Here is a 19,031-nt window from a genome sequence, read left to right as displayed (position 1 = left end):
GGGCGTGGCAAGACGGCGGGGCTGTCTCTTGGTGCCCTGGGTTGAAGTGTTTGCTAGCCCCTGTCAGCCCGCCCCCTGAATTCCTCCCCCTGTCGGTTCCCGTTTGGCTGCATTCGGGAGGTTGCGCCCGTCCGCAGCAGAAAGTTTATTTGATTGCCGGAGCGCATCACGTGCGAGTCTTCGTCATGCTCTCTTTGGAGTACCCGTAGACGAGCGAGGCAAAAGAGGAGGCGAGACGATGGAGCCTTCAGTTCGCCCCCAAACAACAAGCGTGCTGCTGCGCCTCTTGCAGTTGCGTCGCTGTTTGCGCGCCTCGTTTCGCCGTCTTCGCCGTGCTTGTCAAGAAGCGGACGGCGCCGCGCCCATCCCCGTCCCGTCGTGTCGTGTCGAGCCGAGCGAACTGCGGTCTGCGGCGCGCTGCCGTGCACCCCGTAAGCTAAACTGCCATGCCACGCCAACCGGCATCTCCGCCAGACAAGGCCAGAATCCAACCAACTGCCTGATTGCCTGACACGTCCGGCCCGTCGCATCCCATCCAATCCGTCCGTCCGCCAACCACCATCACGACTGTTGCTACGCCTGAAGAAAACATCAACAACACCCATATCGACCCCTCGTATGCGCATCCCGATAGGGTCGGCCCGCAATTCTGCCAGCCTGCATGGATATCCGATCGTTCGAGATAAATAAACCGCGCCTCCGTCGCCCCAATCCACCCCCAAGGCGCGACACCCGTCACGTTTCGCACCACGACTGCTTCGTCTCGCCTTTGTGCTCGCCTTGGTATTCTCCGGTGTCTGTCTTTCCGCCCTGTTTATGTCGAATGTGAATTTGTCTGCCTACAGCGTCATCCTGGCAACATCCACTCGGCAGCGCAGACGGCCCTTAAGCTCCCGCCTCGCTGGCAGCCTTATTTTGCACACCACACCACCGCGGCCTTTTCTTCATGCGCCACTACTACATGGAATCTCCATGTTCAACCTCCACGGCCCGCTGCCAGTGGAGCTTCACCAGCATAACAGAATACACCCCTTCTCTCATTTGTTGGTCTCCGGACAAGCACGGAGACGACGGGAGCAATCGTCCGCAAGCGGTTGCTGTCGCATGAGTCACCAAACATCCACCACGTCGACTAGCAACCCTTTTCGACGTTTGGATGCCCTTCCGCTGCTGGCCGTTTGTGGTCTCATCTTGGCTGCCGCCTTTGCCTTGCAAGGCAAGATTCAGGACGCGTATACGACGCGACAACAAAACAACACCGGCCGGCTGCCACCGGAACGCCCGTCGTATAGTCTCGACTGCTTGGCATCAAACGCACTACCGTTTGCGTCCTTCATGCCCGCGGTGGTCTCGACCTCTTCTGCTATTTGCAAATCATCCAGGCAGTGCCGCGGCAGACTCGAGAGCGGCAGTAGTCCTGCTTCTTGCATCTTGCATCGACTGCGCGTGTCAGCTGCGCGGCTAGCAATCCCCAGCTGTGCGTCGACTGATGACTGAACAGAACGGCCAGGGCCGCTGCGCAGACGGGACGCAGACATCACGATAGCTCCCGCTTTTGCTGCTGACCGCATCCAGCGGGTAACGTAAGCTTCAGTTGTTGTTCGTCTGTCTGCAACAGTGAGGTGTGTTTGATGGAGCTGGACAGACAGCCGCACCCTGAAGTACGCACCCAGTAGGTAGCCCCGGCCCCGGCGCTGAGAGCGACTCCATCTCCGATGGTCTCCCCGGCTAGGTGGTTAGCACATTCCCATGGAGGGTGCCGCATCAATCGACGTCGATGCCTGCGCCTCCCCCGGGATCGCATGCTGAGCTTCCGCTGTGCAGCTGCTAGCTGCTGCGCGGAGATGGGAGATGGGAGATGCACAGCTGTTGTGGCCCCCGGACATGGATCTTTCAGGCCTGCATGCGAATCCCTCGGGTAGCTCGCTGCCACTTCTAACTGGATGGGTAAGCCAGTTGCTCACCAGATGCATGGCATGCAGAGCAGCCAGCCTCGTCCGCGTTCTGTGGCCCAGGGAGGCGAACGAGCGAGCGAGGCTTGTCAAAGACGACAAAGTTTCTTTTCGCCGCCGCGGCCGCCGCTGCTGCTGAGGTGCTCAAGGCGAAGCATGTTAGACGGAGAAGGCCCATGTTTCGGTTCTGCTTCATCTGAGCGTGGATAATGCCGTCCCATTACTGTTATTGCCGGGCATTCAACGTCAGAGGGAACGTCCAGGAACACCCGCAACCACCTTGGCCGCCGATGACGATGGTGGTTGCGGTGTAGGCGGTCCTTCATCGAGATTGGGCATACACTCGTCGTCAATGTACACGATGTACTTGGACGATTGGCTCAAGTCCTGGCAGCCATCGACGCGGGCATTGCAACTGAAGTTGGTCAACTCAGTTTAGATGGACCGTTTCTATGTGAGCACTGTCATCTCACCTCGAGTGGTCGTCAACGACTTCAGCACCGCCACGCGCCTTTGCAACAGGAAAAGGCGAGACAAGACCGTATCCGCCTCACCCTCCATCTCCGCCAGCACACCACATTGCAAGTACTCGTACACGTACATCCCAAACCGGGCATCTGCGTCGTCTTTCCCCTCACTCACATACCTTTCATCTCCCTTGCTTGCATTTCCACTTCCAGCGTTCCAGCCAGCTAGGCTAGCCCATGTGCCCGCAATCCGCATGCCCGACCATCCACACCATCCAATTCACACATCCACGCGCCGCGCCCTGTCGTGCGCTCCCGCGCGTCTCCGGCTTTCTCATTCCACTGCTGCGCGTGTGGTTAAAGCATGGCATGATGCCCTGTCAAGTCCTTGCTTCGCTCGTTCATAACCCCATGCCATGACACTTTGCCCTGCCATGCCTTTCTGCCATGCCATTCCAGGGAGCGATCAAGGCGCGATTTTCTTCCACTCCACCATTCCATAATCCATTCCTATTTTCTCCTACGATACCCGTCAACGCGCCCCTTGAGTCTCACGCCCCCTTCTATCGTCCCCCCCTCCCTTTCCCACGTGGTCTCGAACCATCACAAAACTTTCATGGCCGCTCAGTGGTGCGGCCATTTACCCTCAGTTAGCCCCGGCCCGGAGCGTGTTCGCGAGGGAGGTCGAGGCGCAGAGTGGCTCCCTTCCAGACCTCATCGTGACTGGTCGGCGCGCTTGGAAGCGATAGCGTAAACGCAGATGCGGGCTGCAGAGAGGAGCCAAGGTTGGAAAACACCGTCCCTCAGTCTTCTCGCGCCAACACCACCACTCTACTATACTCCCAAAGCTAGCCCTACGTTTCTGGGCAATCTGCACACATCCGCAAGTATCCTCCCTCCCACCATCCTTTGAAAAAAAAGGGACGCATGGCCGCAGCTTCTCAAACACTCCCCTTTACCTTGTTGGAGGTCAGAAACGCTGCTACGCTACGGCCGGCAGCCGCCGCATCGTACCTTAATATGCAAAAAGCCTAAACGGGCTCACGGCCGCCCTTTTGGGCTGCTGTTCCTGGGCGGGGTTGGCAGGTACAGAGTACATGCAACGAGAGGTAGGCGGGGTAGAGAGACGACGCCGACCTCGATGCTTTGTTTGTTATATGGCGGAGAGGAGGAAATGAGTCACCTCCTCCCCATCAACTGACCTATCACGAAAAATGCGCATCTCGATTTCTCGACATCAACCCCTCCTCCATCAATCTTCGACACGGGCGCCAACTCACGTCCGCCTCACAGACCGCAGTCAAGAAGCTCTTTTCAGGAACACGCACGACGCGGCAAAACTTTGCTCAAAGCTTCTTTGCCAATCTTGCAAAAGCTTTTCTTCTCGTCTCTCTCTTTCTTGTTTTTCCTCGAGCCAAGCCCAGACATTGAAAGAAAAAATCTTGTTGCTGCCAAAAAGAGACTTTTCACGCTTTCCTGCACACGCACACCCGCCCGTCTAACCCAAACGCCTCGCAAAGTCTACTGAAGTGGACTTGGGCCTGTGGGTACGGAAGCTAGAGCAGCCGCTTCCGCCGCGCCGCCCGATGCGCCCTTTCTCTCTTGTTTGTGAGTTGATGCGGGCATTGAGTTGAGGTTGGAAAGAGGGCGAGAGCCTGAGGGCGACAATGGGCTCGAGGCGAGGCAGTTGGGCTGGGTACAAGGTGGATTGAGTTGCGAGAGCGCGAGTCGTCAAAGAAGCAACAGTGGGTTGGAAAAGTCGGCGGCTCTTTTCGCCGTTGCGTTGTCCTTGTCGCTCTCGGATTCGATGCTTTGGAGTCAGTTTAGCGCATCAAGCGGCAGGCAAAGCCATGTTCGATGCCACTTTGGCAGCCATCAGTTGCTGGTCGTCGTATGAAAAGGCTCCGGTGGAGAGTCGTCACTGCACTCGGGATCCATCTGCCTTATGCGCCTGACGGACGGTAGGTACCTGAGCGGAACGAAGTGCCCTGCCGGTCCGGCCCCTCGGCGGCCGGCCGCGCGGCGCGCGCGGAAGCTTAATCTTTGATTGATGTTTGAGACAGGCAGCGCAAGGCAGGTGGGTAGGGGCAAGGCAGAACAACAGAACAGGCGATGCCTTGAAAATCACAGTGCTGCCGTACTCGGCTCTCGAGTCTAATCTCCTGTCGCCGCATCCATTGAGTTGTTTGCCCGAGTAAGACGGTGGATTGGTCAGTATTGCGTGAGCAGATGAGGCGGTTGCCTATTCGGGACAGCCCTGCCTGCATCTACAACGGTACCAGAAGCGAGCTTGCAGCCGAACCCCAAGCCCATCCAGAGGCAACGCACGCCGAAAAACCCAAAATTCCCGTCGTATGCTGCCACGGCCCGCAAGTTATTGCGTACATGCGTGGAGGCTTCACGAAGCGTTCCTGTGCGACGTCAAATGCACCTGGCCAGCGCATATACGTATCTGCATAGGGCCACATGCACGCCGCTGGAAAGAGCGAACGCCCTGCGCTTTGTCAGGTACTACTGACATATGCTCGACCGGCTTTTGACTTTTGCGCTGTCTTTTATGGATGACGGGTAGTCGCCTTGAATCTGCCGGGGCTTGCTCCGTATAAGAGCTGGGCTGCGTTTGTGGTGTTGCTGTGTGCTGCAGGAAAACGCATCACCAAGCGGCGTGTGACTGAGATGGAAGACAACGACAGTGCTGCAGTGGCCGCCTTGTCCAAAGAATGGCGGAATGCGCGTGGAAATTACGGATTGCTGCTGACTTGGTTGCCGCACACACTCTCTCTCTTTCTTCCCGGCTGGAGATGCAAGGCGTGAGTCTGGACTGGACTCCGTCGACTGTCTGCTGTCGCGGCAATGTCCATGAGGGTGGTGCATGCAACGCACATATGTATGTAGAGCAATCCGTTTTCGTGCCTGGCCGGCTCTGCAAGTATCCGAGGCGCATCTACGGTACCGTATGTATGTACGACGCGGGCAAGGGCCGCAAGGCGTTTTACAGCTGTCGGTCTGTCTACTTGTGTCACCAGGCGGGCAGAGGCGAGGTCAATACGAAAGTCTCGCTGCTATCGATGGAAGAAAAAATCGAATCTGTCCATCTTTACATTCGGCATCGCTCGCTGTAGATGCCACGAAGCCAAAAGAGGCCTTCCCTGTTGGTACCTGACTGACGGCCAGCTGGCTGCTGGACCTTCCCGTCGCGGGCGGGCCTTCCTCCCTCCCAGCGTACCGCATCCCCCTGCGTCATATCCTCGGCATCAACCGCACACCAACAGCTGGCGCGCTGGCCGAACCTGAAACGGGGCGAGGAAACGGACAGGAACCTAACGGTGGCTGCCAGCCAGCCAGACAAAGCCTCGCAAACCTAATCGCGGGCGCCTCCCCCCGACCAGATCTGGCAATTGTGCTGCCATCGCCCGCTCGTTTTCGGCGCCGTCTGCCAAGCGCTGGTGGACTTCAGAGTTTTTGACAACGCTGTTCGGAGAGAGGTGTGGATTTCAAGTTGAGTGCGCATCGTGATGGTTGATTTTGATTGCCCGTTGCTCGTTCAACATTCCCTCGGCGCAGGCAGTAGTACAGTACGTGCGAAGGAGCAAGATGAGAGATGTGTCAGAGTCGGAATGAAACACACACTTGAAGCATCGAGACTTCCCCTTTCGGCTGCAGCAGCTACAAGCAGGCTAGCTCACGAAAGGGAACCCACACCTACACGAGCAGCTCGAAATTCTTTGTCTGCCCCTTGTAGAGATTTGGAAAGGCCGCCAGCTCCACTCAGGTACCAACGGTCTGCGGAGGGGCATGTGGCTTCAGACTACGTGTGAACTGTCGAGGTTGAAGTGTCACGGACTGATGGCGTGGAGTACTTCGGATGCCCTCGCTGGGGGGTTCCTGATCGAACGACTCCTTGGTGCTTCCCTGCCCTCATCAGCAGGCATCTTTCTAGGTGTCTAATGTCCAACCCATCACGATGCAATCAACGACATCGAATGACTTGTACCTTCGATGCCTGAGATGTCATGGCTGCTAAGATTCTCATACCCTCCTCTCTCTCTACCAGATTCGATCTCAGACAAGTCGCCGCCCCCTGTTGCGAATCAATCCGCTTTCGTGCACAGCCAACCTCCACGCGGAAAGTCGCCGGTTACTCCATTCGTACGGCCTTCGTCTCGTGAGACGCATCGCACGTTTTTCCCAGACCCAGATGCAGGCTGCGCTGCGGGCCCGGCCGCCGCTCCCTCGCTCTCTTTCCATTTCTCGCTTACCCACCAACCGCTCCCTACCCGCTCCTCCCGTCTGACTGCATCAAAACGCTCTACCTCACCTCACCTCACCACATCCATCACCGCAAGTCCGTCCGCGACCAAGGGCAGCCAGCGGGCATCCGTCAGCCCAGCCCCTCCAAGCCAACACACTTGCCTGCCTGTCTGCCCTATCAGATGAGTGAATGACCTCTTGCAGCAATGCATCATCACATATTCCATTACGTATATCCGTCGTTATGTCCGTCTGCCTGCCTGCGCACCCACCCACCTACTACGCAGCTCTTGCACATTTCCAAGAGGGGGAGCAGGAGGGAGCACCATCATCAGACTCTGCTGACGACCTACCTCCCTCACCTCACGTCACCTCCTCCCCTTCCGATCCAACCCATCCAGTCAGTCATCCATCCATCCGGCCGGATCCCACCCCTACCTCGTCTTACCTCCCCACCTTCGATCCTTCTGCCGCACCGCAGAAGAAGCATCTTTCCCGCCCAAAAAAGAAGCAAAAATAAACGTGACGGCCGGCTGGATGGATGGATGGATGGATGGACGGACCCCACGACTTTTTTTTTATGATTCGATGCAAGCACATACATACGCCCCCGTCGGCACTGCCCGTCCATCCGTCCGGCCGCGGCGGCCCACTGCATGTACTGTATGCACACGCGCCCCACTTGGTGCCGCGCTGCGCCGCTGGTTGCTGCTGGTGGTGTTCGTTGCTCTCTGTGACCATGGTTGGCTGCCGAATATTAAGTCTGTTGATGCTGTCTGTTGACTGCTGGAGCGACGCGGCGAAAGGGTCATGATGAACGCTGGCCCAGCCTTCAGTCGCAGCGACACTCCTTCTTTGGCCACCCCCTTCCATCCCCCTCTCGTCTTACCTGTCTCCGCCATCTCGAAATAGACCGCCTTCGCGTCCCGTCATGATGATTGATGACGGGCAGAAGGTTACCTGCCTGGGCCGCTAGAGCAAGCAGGTAGGTAGGCAGGCGAGCCGGACCGTCCGCTGCGCCTGTGCGCGCATCAAGGGGCATTGGAACTTGGGGGACAATCCCTCCGGCCGGTGTGGCGCATGCGTACGCGGCGGCGGCGGCCGCCTGCGGATTCGCTTGCTATTGATGCTTGTAGGAAGAAGGGTGAAGCGAGACAGACGAGACGCAGGAATGTGAGCAACGGAGCATCTCGAAGCCAAGACGAGTCCGCGTCAAGCAATGACGTGAGAGAAAGGAGGACTGGCTGTTGCCTGTGTCGAGGATGTGGAGGACGATTGACTGTTACGCAATGATGTGTGGCTGTGCCTGGACTACGTCCTCCGAGATGTAGATGGCGGAGGGTGGATGGAGAGGCGGTGCTGAAGGAGTGTTTGACTCAAGGCTGTGACCGTCAGGACGGTTGGGAGGATGATGAACTATGTAGGTAGCCGTTCCCCCTGCCGCTGCTCAGGGAAGCTTTTTTTAGAATCCAAGACTGAGATGGAATTGAAGACTCGTAAGGAGACTGAAAGGATGAACACGGTGCGTGGATGACTGATGGCTCTGGTTCAACCAGGAAAAGTATAATGGCACCACAAAAGCTTGTAGTGCAAAGAGATGACCCAGGGCAAAAGACAGTGATGACGGAGACATGGTGTTGAAACGAAAAAGAGCTTCCTTCAGTTTTGCGCTCGACTCACCAAGCCACCTTGTAGCAAGACTGATGTTGGAGATGACTCAACTTACCTTGTCCATCCCAACTCGGCCTTCGCTCCTAGTCCACGCTCTTCGGTATGGTGATTCCGGTAGTCGAAACAAACCCACCTTTTCGCAGACGCAGCAGGCAAAAGGTCGATTGTTTTGCCCCAGCTACCCACCTAGCAGCAGTTCGTTCGTTCAGCCCAGCAGCAGCCCAGAGGCCCAGCCCAGCCCATAAGCAGCCCTAGGCCGCCCGGCAGCCAAAACATCCAACCAGCCAACGCAGCCAGCCCCCCGTTCCTTCGTCAATCATCCGCTGCCGCCAAAATTTTGTTTGGCTCCCACGACGAAATCTGTTGCCTTGTTGCCCCCAGCCAGCCAAGACCCGGGCGACGAGGGGGAAAAGGGCGGGCGCGCCAGCAATCCGTCCCCGTCGCGGGCGCGGCACGGCTCGGTGCTGTGCTACGGTACACCTTACCTTACTTTACCTTAATTTACCGTGCCCCGGCTTGCGTGCCCGGCGTCCCCTGCGTGCAAAAGGTCGTGGCACAGAGCAACTGACGAATGGGGGGAGACGCGGAGGAGTCTTCGAGCATGCCTTTGTAGAGATGATGATGGGTATGATGGAAGCGTCACACCCAGCTTAGCAGAGCGCTTCGGTACCACCATCTCTTTGCAACATTTCGACGAGCCAGCGCGGAATGCAAGCGACCAAGCAACAAGCGACGAAGCGAGCGAGCACGCGCGTCGACTGGCACGGCAGAAGCGCCGTGCAAGCGTCCACAACAGACGACCACGACCGCTACATACCTACTGCCCACGCAGTCACGCACATGCCGTCGAGGAGACGGTGAAAAAGTCTCGTGGTCGAATCTGCCGTGTTGCGCTCCATACTGCTGCGACGCGCATGCGCAATGGTATGCCATGCCATGCCATGCCATGCGCTGGCGTTGGCGTGTCCCGTCTCCGTCCCCGTCCGCCGTTCGCTTCACCCCAGCTTTTCCCTACCACCTCGTCCGGCCTTACATGAAATGTAGGTGTAGATCGGATCGAGAGTAGCAGCCAGCCAGCAGTGACGCGGAAGGACGGGCGAAAAAGACACGGATAGCGAATGCGCGCGCGCGCGTGGATGGACGCCCATACGAACAATTGGCGTCTTGCACATTGCTGTTGGTGGGTGGTGATGCGGGTTAAGGTTTTTCTTTGATTGAGCTGCTTCCGGAAGACAGACGGTGAGATGGACGTGTGCAGCACATTCCCGGCACACGTGACGTTGTTTTTGCTTGCAATATGCCGGGGCGGGAATGCGGCTTGCGCTCATCATCTCAGCTAGCGGTGTTGCCGTCTCTCTGCCTCGCGATGTGGTTGTTGGGAATGGCGGGCTGGTCGGGCAGACAGGCATCATGGATGTGCGGGCTTTTTTCAATTTTTCTGAAGAAGAAGGGGGCTTGGGAGGAAAAGGGCGACTGGTTGGTTGGTTAGCTGGATGATTGTGGTGGCGGTGGTGGAGTAATGGATGCGTTGGTGACGAGGGGGACGACAGAAACAGAAAATGCGATAGATCTCATCGAAGGTTCCTCTGGACGGCGCCGCCCGCCAGCCGCCTTGCCCGCTGGAAGCTAGCCGGGCGCTGATGATGTGTTTTTTGCCAACTATGTCTTTTGTCTTTGAAACTGACTAGAAATAGGAGTAGAGCCGGAAGGATTTTGACTGAGAGTGTCGCGGAAAGGGCCGACCGCAACCAACGACGATGGACGACGAGGGACGTCTTGATGGTGATCGCAAGGCAGGCCAGAGCAGACGAGACGAGACCAGGGGGTTTCCTGCTGACGTTTAGTCTTTGGGGTGGTCGACTAGGTTTACGACAGCTCAGCCACGCTGGGACGGGGAGCGGAGCGATGCGATGCGCCTTCGATGCGATGCGATGCACTGGACCGCGGACGGGTAGCCCGAAGGAACCTTGTCATGTGTTGCCCGTCGGCCAGGGTCAGGGAGAGGGCGGAGACACAGAGTCTCCGGAAAATATTGTTTCTTTTGCTCTCCCAGAAATCGGTCGCCGTGGCTGTCGCGAGCCGTACGGCACGCAGCCGCGCGATCCCTGGGTCCTTTGGTTGCCCGCTCCTACGGATACTCCTGGCAGCAATCACCACTCCAACACAATACCACCAACGACACTAGTCGCATCACCAACTGGACCGACTCATCTGCTTGCTGACGTGACGGCACCTTGACGCAGTGCCTCGTTGCTGCTGCGCTGCTCACACGCGCCGCACCGAGCCGACCGCGCCGCGCCGCTTTTCCCTAGCAGCAGGTTGGTCGTTGGCGCACACCACTCACGCACCTTGCACCCACACTCCGCAGTGACTGCATGCCGCTCGCTTTTTGCAATCGCTTCTGTTGCAGCCTTCTGTCGCCGTCCGCCAACGCCGAAACGAGGGTCTCCCGTCTTGCCGCTCATTGCCTTGTCGCCGCTCGCCTCGGCTTCGCACATGGCCGAGTTAACTCGGAGCCATGGATGACGCCTCTACGACGACTTGGACTGTGGTTTAGGCGTCGTCCAGAGGCTCTTAGCCTACGTCATGTTGCCCCTGTCTTTGCTGTCTTCTTTTCCCCCCTCGAACCCCTTTGCCCGTCTCCAAAAGTGCTTGTTGCGGCGCCGCTACGGACGGTTTGATTTCTACCCGCCCTGCTTCCGACGGCAGTCGCTGTTCGTGTAGCCCGTGGCGGCGGGGTTTCACCGTTGGCCTTGCTGGCCTCTTTTTTATTCATCGCTCAACGCCACGCTCGCTCAAAGGCGCCACTGGTGAGCTGTCTGCAACGCCCGAGGGCGCTTTGTTCAGGAGAATTAACGAGGCCGGCATCCAATGGGACTTGCCAGAGTGCTTAGCGGCGCGCCAGCCCGCTCGTGCCCGTCGCGACTCTTGCAGCTGACCAGACGGACCGTCAAGGCCGCCAGCCCATTTGTGGAAGGCTTGCCTGCTGGCTGCTGCTGCAGCATCTCATAATGTGTGGTTGCAAGGCTGACCCGTTGCAGCCAGGCGACGGACAAGGGACGTGGAAAAAGGGAGCCAGAGCTAGAGCCAGCAGCCAGCCACGCCGGCCAGCCCTACTGTTGGCTGCGCTGGAGACATCTGTCATCTCGGCCGTCATGTTTGCCTCGCCCGTCGTTCATGCGCTCCGCAAATCGACCATGCTCGGGCACTCCGCTGACCGGGATCTTGGTTTGCTTCAGCTGAGACAGACACGCAGAGCGGGCGCGTCACCATACGGCCTCGCTGGTGGTGCTGCCACGTACCCTGCTCTCCCGAGTCTCACCAATGGTCCGCATGTCGCCTGCTTGACCCTTTTTCCTGTCAAACCGCCTTCGCTGTCCGGTCTAGAGGCAATCGAGAACGTAACCTTAATCAATTCGGGCTACCTTGCACAATGCAGGTCCGCACCTCTTCCGCTCGCGGGAGGGCCAGGATCTGGCCGTCGTCTGGCTGCCGAGCCATCCGTGGTAGGGATATCGATGCCAGTGGGAATGGCGCGGCGGAGTAGCCGCTCCTGCACCAGCGGTCCTGGAGGTTAGCGTGCCACAAAAAAATCAGCCAAATGACGGCCACTGATCATGGGAGCAAAGGCAAGCCAGCACGCGAGGGTTTCGTTGTCAGGCTCGAGCCGGGGCGGTGCCAAAATATCAAGCTCTCGCCCTATCCTCAAGTGGTTCCGAAGGCCGTGGTGGTGAGGATATGATGCGACGTCTTGATCCAGAAGGAGAAATTGCTCGAGGGGCGCACGTTCATTCTTGTCGTTTTCCAGAAAATTCTCCCGCTGGCCGCTGCAGCAGTCGAGTGACTAGCATCTCGCGTATGGTGCAAGGGGGGGCATCGTTTGGCCGGCGGTGCAGGTGCCGAAGGTGGCTCAGCGCGCGGGCACGTTTTTGTCATGTATGAGCAGTGTGACGATGGCAGTTATGAGTTCACAGTGTCTTGTCGGCCTCGTTAAAAAGGAGGTAGACGGATGGAGAGGTTCCGGATGACGATAAGCACTAGCAGAGTGATTCGAGGCTGTACCATTGTCGTCACGAGGCCCAGGGGCAAAAACTCTGCTTGAGGCGTCGTACGAGTGGAGTGTAGTTGGGGTGTTTGTGCGGAGGCCCGGGACCAACCGCCCATGTTATAGGCGAGTCGAGTGGTAGGTAGCGCAGCTAGTGACAGTTGAGCCGCGGTGGTTGCGAAGAGCGAAGAGAGGACAATCTCCGAGGGCTGGGGTTCACGTCAACCGTGGAACGGGTCGTTGATCCAGGCGGTGGGCGGCGTTGGTGGGGCGCCGGGGGTACGTCAGGTTGGGAGTTGGATGTGGCTGGGGAGGTGTTTTGGGAGGAAGAGTTGTAGCCAGTAGTCAGCATGGTGACTACTGCTGTTGTGTCGAAGAAAAGTGAGAGAGGCTGCTGGAGGCATAGCTACAGAAAGAGCGGTCGACGGTGGACAGCAGCAGCACAGGGTCTACAGGGCTGTTCCCTGCAAACGCTGTCAGTCAAAATTTGCAGGACGCTGGATCTGCGGGTTTTGTCCGCCGCCCGCGTCGTCGCGTGGCAAGCGGGCAGTGAGGTCGTTTCGCTCCCCGGCGGTGATCTCTTGGGACGGCCCAGGCACGAACGGCACTGCCCGTCACAGACCGCCTTGGCTGCGTGGACCAAGCAAGGCCCAACACTCCACTGCCTCTGCCACTGCCGCCCGCTACTTGTAGTAGCTATCCTGCCCTGGGACGCACCCGTCTCCCGCTCCGCTTCCTCTAAAAAACCAGGACCCCGCCCTCGGGTCTCGCCTCTTGTCCACTTTCTGCTGCCACTGCTGCCACTACAAACACCACCTCTCTCCTAGGACCACCGTACCATTCCTTCTTCCGTCAATCCACCCCCTCCGTCTCGCTCCCTCCACCACCACCTCGCTCCTGCAGCTCGGCTTCGGCATCAGTCCGCCCTGCGGCCCGCCACGCCCTTGTGTCACCATCGCCCTTCCCCAATTACCCAGGCCATGACACGCGCTTGAAAGAAAGGCGGACTGTGAACATCCCCGGGGGATTTCTTCTTCTCCTCCACCGACCCGCCCGAGCCAATGTACCCTCAACACCAACCCGCCCAAGGTCATCCGCAGCACCAACCGACGCAGCAGCAGCCCCCGCCGCCGCCGCCGCCGCCGCCGAATCACCATCACCAACCGCCTCCTCTCCACCATCTCCAGCAGCCTGTTGCTCCAAACGGCCCACAACAAGCCCACTGGCCTCAACCTCCTCAGCCCTCTCCCCATCAGCCCAACGGCGCCTATCCGCCTCCACCTCAGCCCCAGGTACGTTTGCCTGTTTACCCTCCCCTTCACGTCACACAAGAGCTGACTTTTTTCTTCTCTTCCTTCTTCAGTCGCACCCTCTTGCTCCTCCCAACGATCCGCGTCCCGACATGACTTCTCTTCAGCAGCAGCAGCCTTACCGCTTGCCGGCTCCCCATTCCATGTATTCTGGCCATCCTGCTGCTCCGCCGGATCCGTACCGGCCACCTCCTCATATGTACCAGCAGCACCAGCCGGCTCCGCGACAGAGGACTGCCATTGCTTGCCGCTACTGCCGGAGACGCAAGGTATTTTGACCTTCAATCGTCCGCTCCCGTCATGCTAACGTGGTCAGATTCGTTGCTCGGGTTTTGAGGCTTCCGAAGACGGCCGTTGCACCAACTGCGTGCGCTTCTCCCAAGAGTGCATCTTCACGCCCGTTTCCGCTCAGACACAGGCCTTTGTTCCCGCTCACACCGTCTGGCGTGGTGGTGGCCAACCGCCTCCACTCTACGGCGCATACGGACAGCCCCTCCCATCTACTCAGCCTCCGCCCGACAGCTACCGCTCGCCTCACCCGCAGCCCGGCTATCCGGTGCCCGGTCCCGGTGCCCCAAGTCCATACTCTGCTTCTGGTCCACCTCCGCCGGGATACCCACCTCCTCCGACTGCCCAGGGCTACGACGAGCGCGGTCGTGAGATTGGAAGGAAGCGGCCAACGACGGAGCCCCACACGCCGACTCTGCCTCCCCCGAATCCTGCAGCCGCGTCTCAGTTGACGGGCCACCGTGCTCCAGAGTACACTTATCCCGATCCGACGAACCTGACTCCGGCTGCTGCTTCTCCGGCGTCTTCGACGGCGTCGTATCCACCTGGCGCTCCGCCCCAGCAGCCATACTATGCGCCGCAACCACCGCGACGCTCCAGTCCGCAATCTACATACTCGTACGACCCCAGCAGGGCGAGCAGCAGTCCCCATACTCAAGGTGCCCCTAGTACCCCTGGCGGCAGTGCCTACACCTACACGAGCGACTCGACCCTGAGACCGCCGACCACCATGCCTCTGCGCAACGACGGAAGGACTCCTCCTCCCATGTCTGCGACAAGTGCCACGTCGACTGGTAGCTCGCGAGCCGGAATGCGCATCTCGGACATGGTCAGCGGCAACGACAACTCTAGGAGCACCACCGATGCCGACATGCTCAACGCGCTCAACCGCAGAATGTAAGCTTAACGAAAGCATGGCGAGACGAGCGATGAGACTATGGACCTTGCGAAGCTGAGCCGAGGAGCTGGTTCTCCGCACCGCGCTCTGACATGAGGGTCTGCCATGAAACACGACTTTTGGGTTAAAAAGGTCGGGGAAAACTTTTCGGGTTCCATCGAGCCGTAATATTCCAAGTTTCCGGGCTCTTCCGAGTTTACGTCTGAACGGATCTCATACTCAACACATTCCGGTGTGGGCGGTTATTTGAAGCGGATTCAACGTCTTTTTTGCGATTTCCTTTTGTCTTCTTCCCACTGTGCTTTTCCTTTTACTCGTCAGTTCCAAGCCGACATCAAACCCATAGGCGGCTGTTTTGCTTTGATTGCTGATTTGCGTTTTGCGAGGTCTCGGAAGTGTTTTATGATTTTCATACGGAGATTCCCCCTTGGGACGGTTGCGGTTAAAATCGAGCCTCGATACCTGTCGTTTCCGGATACGCGTCATGTTTTTTTGTTTTACTGTTTACGCCCTCTCGAATCACTCTTGTAATTAGACATCGAGGTATTTCTTCTCAGCTGGGAAGCAAAAATGAGTTGCTGGGATGCATTTCCTTGTCCAATCCCCTGCAAAGTCTGGTGATGACGTCTGTTGACGGAATGTTGCTCGGAGTTCCTGCTGTTTCCTCAATTCCTCCTGGCGCACTCTTCGTGGAGGTCGGCTGTTGCAACAAGAGGGTCGGAATTCTGTCGTTTCAGGCGATGGTGGTGAGGATTGATTGGCCAAAGAGCAGTGGTTTTGGGGGCTGTTTGAAGTAACATTTCATCTACAACCCGGGAATCATGGAGTTGTGCCAATTTCCCCAGACCCAGTTGTTGACATTCATGGCTCTATTTCCGTATCTTGCAAGGGCTCCACCACGACACGATCAGGGTTGACGGCCACGTTCAGGCATTGAAGTCATTCGAGACCAAGCCTGTCGACATTCCGAGGAAAGACTTTCCCTAACTAGGCATGCTCGCCGGTTTTGAAAGGATCGATACCCCAGGCTGCGCGGGAAGCAAACGCGGAGAAGATGTTCCCATTCCAAGTCTAGCCCCTGGCTCCCGAGTCCCCTTGAATTCCGACCCTCGAGGGTCTGTCAACCCCAGCAACGCGCATGCTCTGATTGATGACGGCTTCGAATCGACGCGGCACAGCTTTTGGGCAGGGCACGCAGCGTCAGCACGGCAGCGAGCACCGCACGCAGCGCCGCATGCAAGCAGCCGCTATAGCCGCTACCTGTGTGGTGGTTGCAACTGGCAACTCACATCCAGGGAGAAGTTGCATGGTCGAAAGCGCACCTCGACTAGGAGTAGCAGGGCGAGCCGCGCCGCGTCGCGGCCCGCGCCTGGCTCCAGAATCACGCGGACGGGACATGTCTCATCAAGGGACTGGCGCCTGGCTGGCCGAGGGTGGCGTGAACGGACTACCGACCAGCCTTCCCGCTTAGGCCCTGCTTGGCGCACGTAACGACGTCGGTGGTCCTTCACCGCCGAGCATCACCAGTATTTGTTGGGCTACCTGCTCTGTGCTGAGCGAGCGAGCTTGATCGGGATTTTTTTTTTTTTTTTCTGCTCACTTCTTCTCGCGCGTTTCTCGTACCCAGAGCGACTATCGTCAGAGGATCAACGTGAAGGGCAGCGAGATTTGACCACCCATCAACGCTACGACCACACCCACATTCAGCACACCGGCGGCAGGCGACCTTGTCAAGGCACGGTACGGCACGGCACGGTACGGTTGTTGCCTGAAGCCATGGCTGATGAAATCCACCTCATCCCCTCATCCAGCATTGGCGCCGCGACCGACCTACACACCAAGCACCACCGCTGCTCCAAGCGAGAGAGGAGAGGAATCCAGCAAGCAAATCTGTGTGAGTAGTCACTTGCAAACAGACGCCAACGACCCCAACGATGATGCCCACTCCACTGCCCGCACGCCACCGCGTGGCCCGTATGTCAACACTGCCTCAACCCTTGCGGCCTGTCAACCTGCCCCGCTGGGGGCCATGATGGGAACGGACGGACGGACAGCAGCAGGACCGCCATGACAGGTCGGCACGTCACCGGATGTAAAGACACCAGCAGTAGTTCAGCACTTGTCCAAAAGAGCATCATCAAGCGTACCCTCACTACTGAGCCCTGGTTGCCGTCAACACGGCAAACCCGGGTACATGGCCTCGGGAAATGACAGGACTCCAACGTCCATCATGTGTCTCATCGCCAGCCTTGCCTCATTCGTTCGTTCGCGCTCCCGGCCCTTGTCCGAGGCTCGCTCCGCACCGCACCGTACCGCCGCGCTTGGGAGGGGTGGGTGGAGGGAGTTCCCGCGCTTACGGACAAGATGGGCAATGGCCGCACCATGACATATGATGGAAGCAGCAGAGCAAAGCAAAGCAGCCAGCCAGCCAGCCAGCCCAGCTTCTTCGTTGACCCAACGACAAGTCCATGTTCATCACAAGCGCGGTACCCGACCTCGCTTGCTCCGTGCCACGTCAGATCAACGAACGGACACATCTCCAGCCGGGCATCTGTGCTCCAGCAGCGTCTCCTCTGTCTCCATCACGGTTTTTCTGCAGAGAGCTGGCCAAAGCACCAGCGACGAGAGGGAGGGCAGCACCCGCGATCGGAGATGGATGCGTGCGCACGGAGTCTATCGGATGTAGGCGAAGGGGAGAAGGGAGTGGAGGGGGGGAGAGGAGCTAGCTGGAGGGGCAACCGGCGACAAAACGGGCAAGAGCGCGGCTCTCTCCTCGCTAGTACTCGCCAGAGACTGCCGATGGTGGGTGGAGCAAATGGTCGCCAGATGCCGGCCGGCGGGAAAAAGTTAGACGCGCGCCCGGATTGCCGCTGATGAGCGGCATTGGGAGGGGCGGTTGGCTGACCGGCCGTTCATCGTGTGGTTGGTTTTTTTTTCCCGCAGACCACGCCCAACAACGGCGCCGACGACGTCTTGTGTCTGGTTGCTACATCACCAGCATGCCATTCGTTCCGCAGCGTTGTGGTTTCTTGCTAGACTTGGAATGCACAACGGGGTATACATCAAATGTGAAGATCAGGAATTTTTTCTTTCTCTTTTCTTCTCACCTCTCCGTCCTCGCATCCACGATGGGGGGTCTCTGGAGAAGGAGGAACCTTGTCAAAAAGATGGAGAACGGGCGGGGCAGGGGCGGGAGGCGGTGTGTGGAGACACCACCGCTGTCGAACTCGACGGCGGTTCTCGTTGGACGCTGACAAAAGAAACCGTCCTCTACGAACGACCAGAACCATCTCTTGGTGACGATGATTAGAAAAAGGGGGAAAGGCGCTTATTGAAGGGTGGAGGCCAGAGTTCAATATTGCTTCCCTCGGCTTCTGTCGCCCCTCCTCGTCCAATATGCTCCTCAGCGCTGCTTCCTTCCGCCGCCACACGTGCTGGATCCTGGAGACGGCTATTGGGCTTGATTTGGGGTTCAGGGGACGGAAATAGCAAGTTTGGAGGGGGGACCGTGAGCGAAGGGACGGCTCGCAGCGCGGGCAGGATGGCAGGCAGCAAGCCATGTCAATTCCCAGAGACGGGCGGGCGGACGGAGCGGACGGACGGACGGACGGGAAGAGAAGGGAGCTAGGCGCGGCGCGCAGCAGCAAGAATCCTTCAACGGTGGGGAAAGCCTCGAGAAGGGGAAAGGGAGGGGCGAACTACTGGTGGGTATAGGATGGTGAACCGGTACGGTTCTCGGACGCCCTAGTTGGCTCCTCTCGAGCAGCACCAGCAGACCAGTCACCATGGACAAGTCGGGGTTGTCTTTGGATGGTGAAGGACGGCCTGGCAGTTCACGGCCCAGGGCAGACAGACGACGACGGGCAGCGAGAGCACCTGCCGAAAGCGTCGAGTCATCGATCGGAGCCATGGTGCCATGGCCTCCTACCCTTCGGACAAGGGGGGAGGAGGCTGTCGGCGTCAGCGTTCGGGGTGGTCAAAACCAAACAACAAGGGGAAACAGGGCAATGCAGATTCAGAGCGGTCCGGGCCGGCAGGGAATAGCCTGGAGAGACTCAGTGGGCCACCACGCTGCGGCGGGTGCGGTGCGGACTGCGGGAGACGTCTGTGGGGCACGCCCTCCGCAACGGGCGTGATGATAGGTGGTCG

At 58.6% G+C, this 19,031-nt stretch overlaps 8 protein-coding genes across 8 annotated transcripts; 7 read left to right on the top strand and 1 right to left on the bottom strand.

The window, feature by feature from the left end:
- Window positions 1-370: 370 nt before the first annotated feature.
- BKA78DRAFT_311799 (uncharacterized protein) lies at window positions 371-4,546 on the top strand (the record flags this gene model as incomplete). The annotated part of the gene is made up of 2 exons (XM_066888245.1): window positions 371-3,378; window positions 3,434-4,546. A coding segment is annotated over exon 1 (677 nt), but the record flags the coding sequence as incomplete, so codon positions are not given.
- Window positions 4,547-6,299: 1,753 nt separating this feature from the next.
- On the top strand, window positions 6,300-7,052 carry BKA78DRAFT_118975 (uncharacterized protein). The gene has a single exon (XM_066882391.1). It carries the CDS (start codon window positions 6,419-6,421, stop codon window positions 6,854-6,856), a length of 438 nt encoding a protein of 145 aa, XP_066745530.1. The 5' UTR covers window positions 6,300-6,418; the 3' UTR covers window positions 6,857-7,052.
- Window positions 7,053-10,966: 3,914 nt separating this feature from the next.
- BKA78DRAFT_118912 (uncharacterized protein) lies at window positions 10,967-12,310 on the top strand. Its single transcript, XM_066882390.1, has 2 exons — window positions 10,967-11,914; window positions 11,971-12,310. The coding sequence occupies exons 1-2, from the start codon at window positions 11,353-11,355 to the stop codon at window positions 12,081-12,083; spliced, it is 675 nt and encodes a 224-aa protein (XP_066745529.1). The 5' UTR covers window positions 10,967-11,352; the 3' UTR covers window positions 12,084-12,310.
- A 196-nt stretch (window positions 12,311-12,506) lies between these two features.
- BKA78DRAFT_118889 (uncharacterized protein) lies at window positions 12,507-13,330 on the top strand. Its single transcript, XM_066882389.1, has one exon. It carries the CDS (start codon window positions 12,737-12,739, stop codon window positions 13,211-13,213), a length of 477 nt encoding a protein of 158 aa, XP_066745528.1. The 5' UTR covers window positions 12,507-12,736; the 3' UTR covers window positions 13,214-13,330.
- Window positions 13,331-13,447: 117 nt separating this feature from the next.
- BKA78DRAFT_294746 (uncharacterized protein) lies at window positions 13,448-14,885 on the top strand (the record flags this gene model as incomplete). Its single annotated transcript, XM_066886395.1, has 3 exons — window positions 13,448-13,678; window positions 13,750-13,965; window positions 14,013-14,885. 3 exons carry the CDS (start codon window positions 13,448-13,450, stop codon window positions 14,883-14,885), a joined length of 1,320 nt encoding a protein of 439 aa, XP_066745527.1.
- Window positions 14,886-15,621: 736 nt separating this feature from the next.
- Window positions 15,622-16,426, top strand: BKA78DRAFT_118885 (uncharacterized protein). The gene has a single exon (XM_066882388.1). The coding sequence runs from the start codon at window positions 15,876-15,878 to the stop codon at window positions 16,371-16,373; it is 498 nt and encodes a 165-aa protein (XP_066745526.1). The 5' UTR covers window positions 15,622-15,875; the 3' UTR covers window positions 16,374-16,426.
- Window positions 16,427-17,133: 707 nt separating this feature from the next.
- On the top strand, window positions 17,134-17,850 carry BKA78DRAFT_118863 (uncharacterized protein). Its single transcript, XM_066882386.1, has one exon. The coding sequence runs from the start codon at window positions 17,247-17,249 to the stop codon at window positions 17,754-17,756; it is 510 nt and encodes a 169-aa protein (XP_066745525.1). The 5' UTR covers window positions 17,134-17,246; the 3' UTR covers window positions 17,757-17,850.
- On the bottom strand, window positions 17,851-18,567 carry BKA78DRAFT_118879 (uncharacterized protein). The gene has a single exon (XM_066882387.1). The coding sequence runs from the start codon at window positions 18,440-18,442 to the stop codon at window positions 17,945-17,947; it is 498 nt and encodes a 165-aa protein (XP_066745524.1). The 5' UTR covers window positions 18,443-18,567; the 3' UTR covers window positions 17,851-17,944.
- Between the last annotated feature and the right edge of the window lie 464 nt (window positions 18,568-19,031).

The sequence above is a fragment of the Phyllosticta capitalensis genome, assembly GCF_038381095.1.
Source record: "Phyllosticta capitalensis strain CBS 128856 chromosome Unknown BKA78scaffold_4, whole genome shotgun sequence".
In the NCBI taxonomy this organism is placed as follows: domain Eukaryota; kingdom Fungi; phylum Ascomycota; class Dothideomycetes; order Botryosphaeriales; family Phyllostictaceae; genus Phyllosticta; species Phyllosticta capitalensis.
The sequence above is the reverse complement of the archived record's forward strand: the minus strand, read 5'-3'. Positions and strand labels throughout refer to the sequence as shown.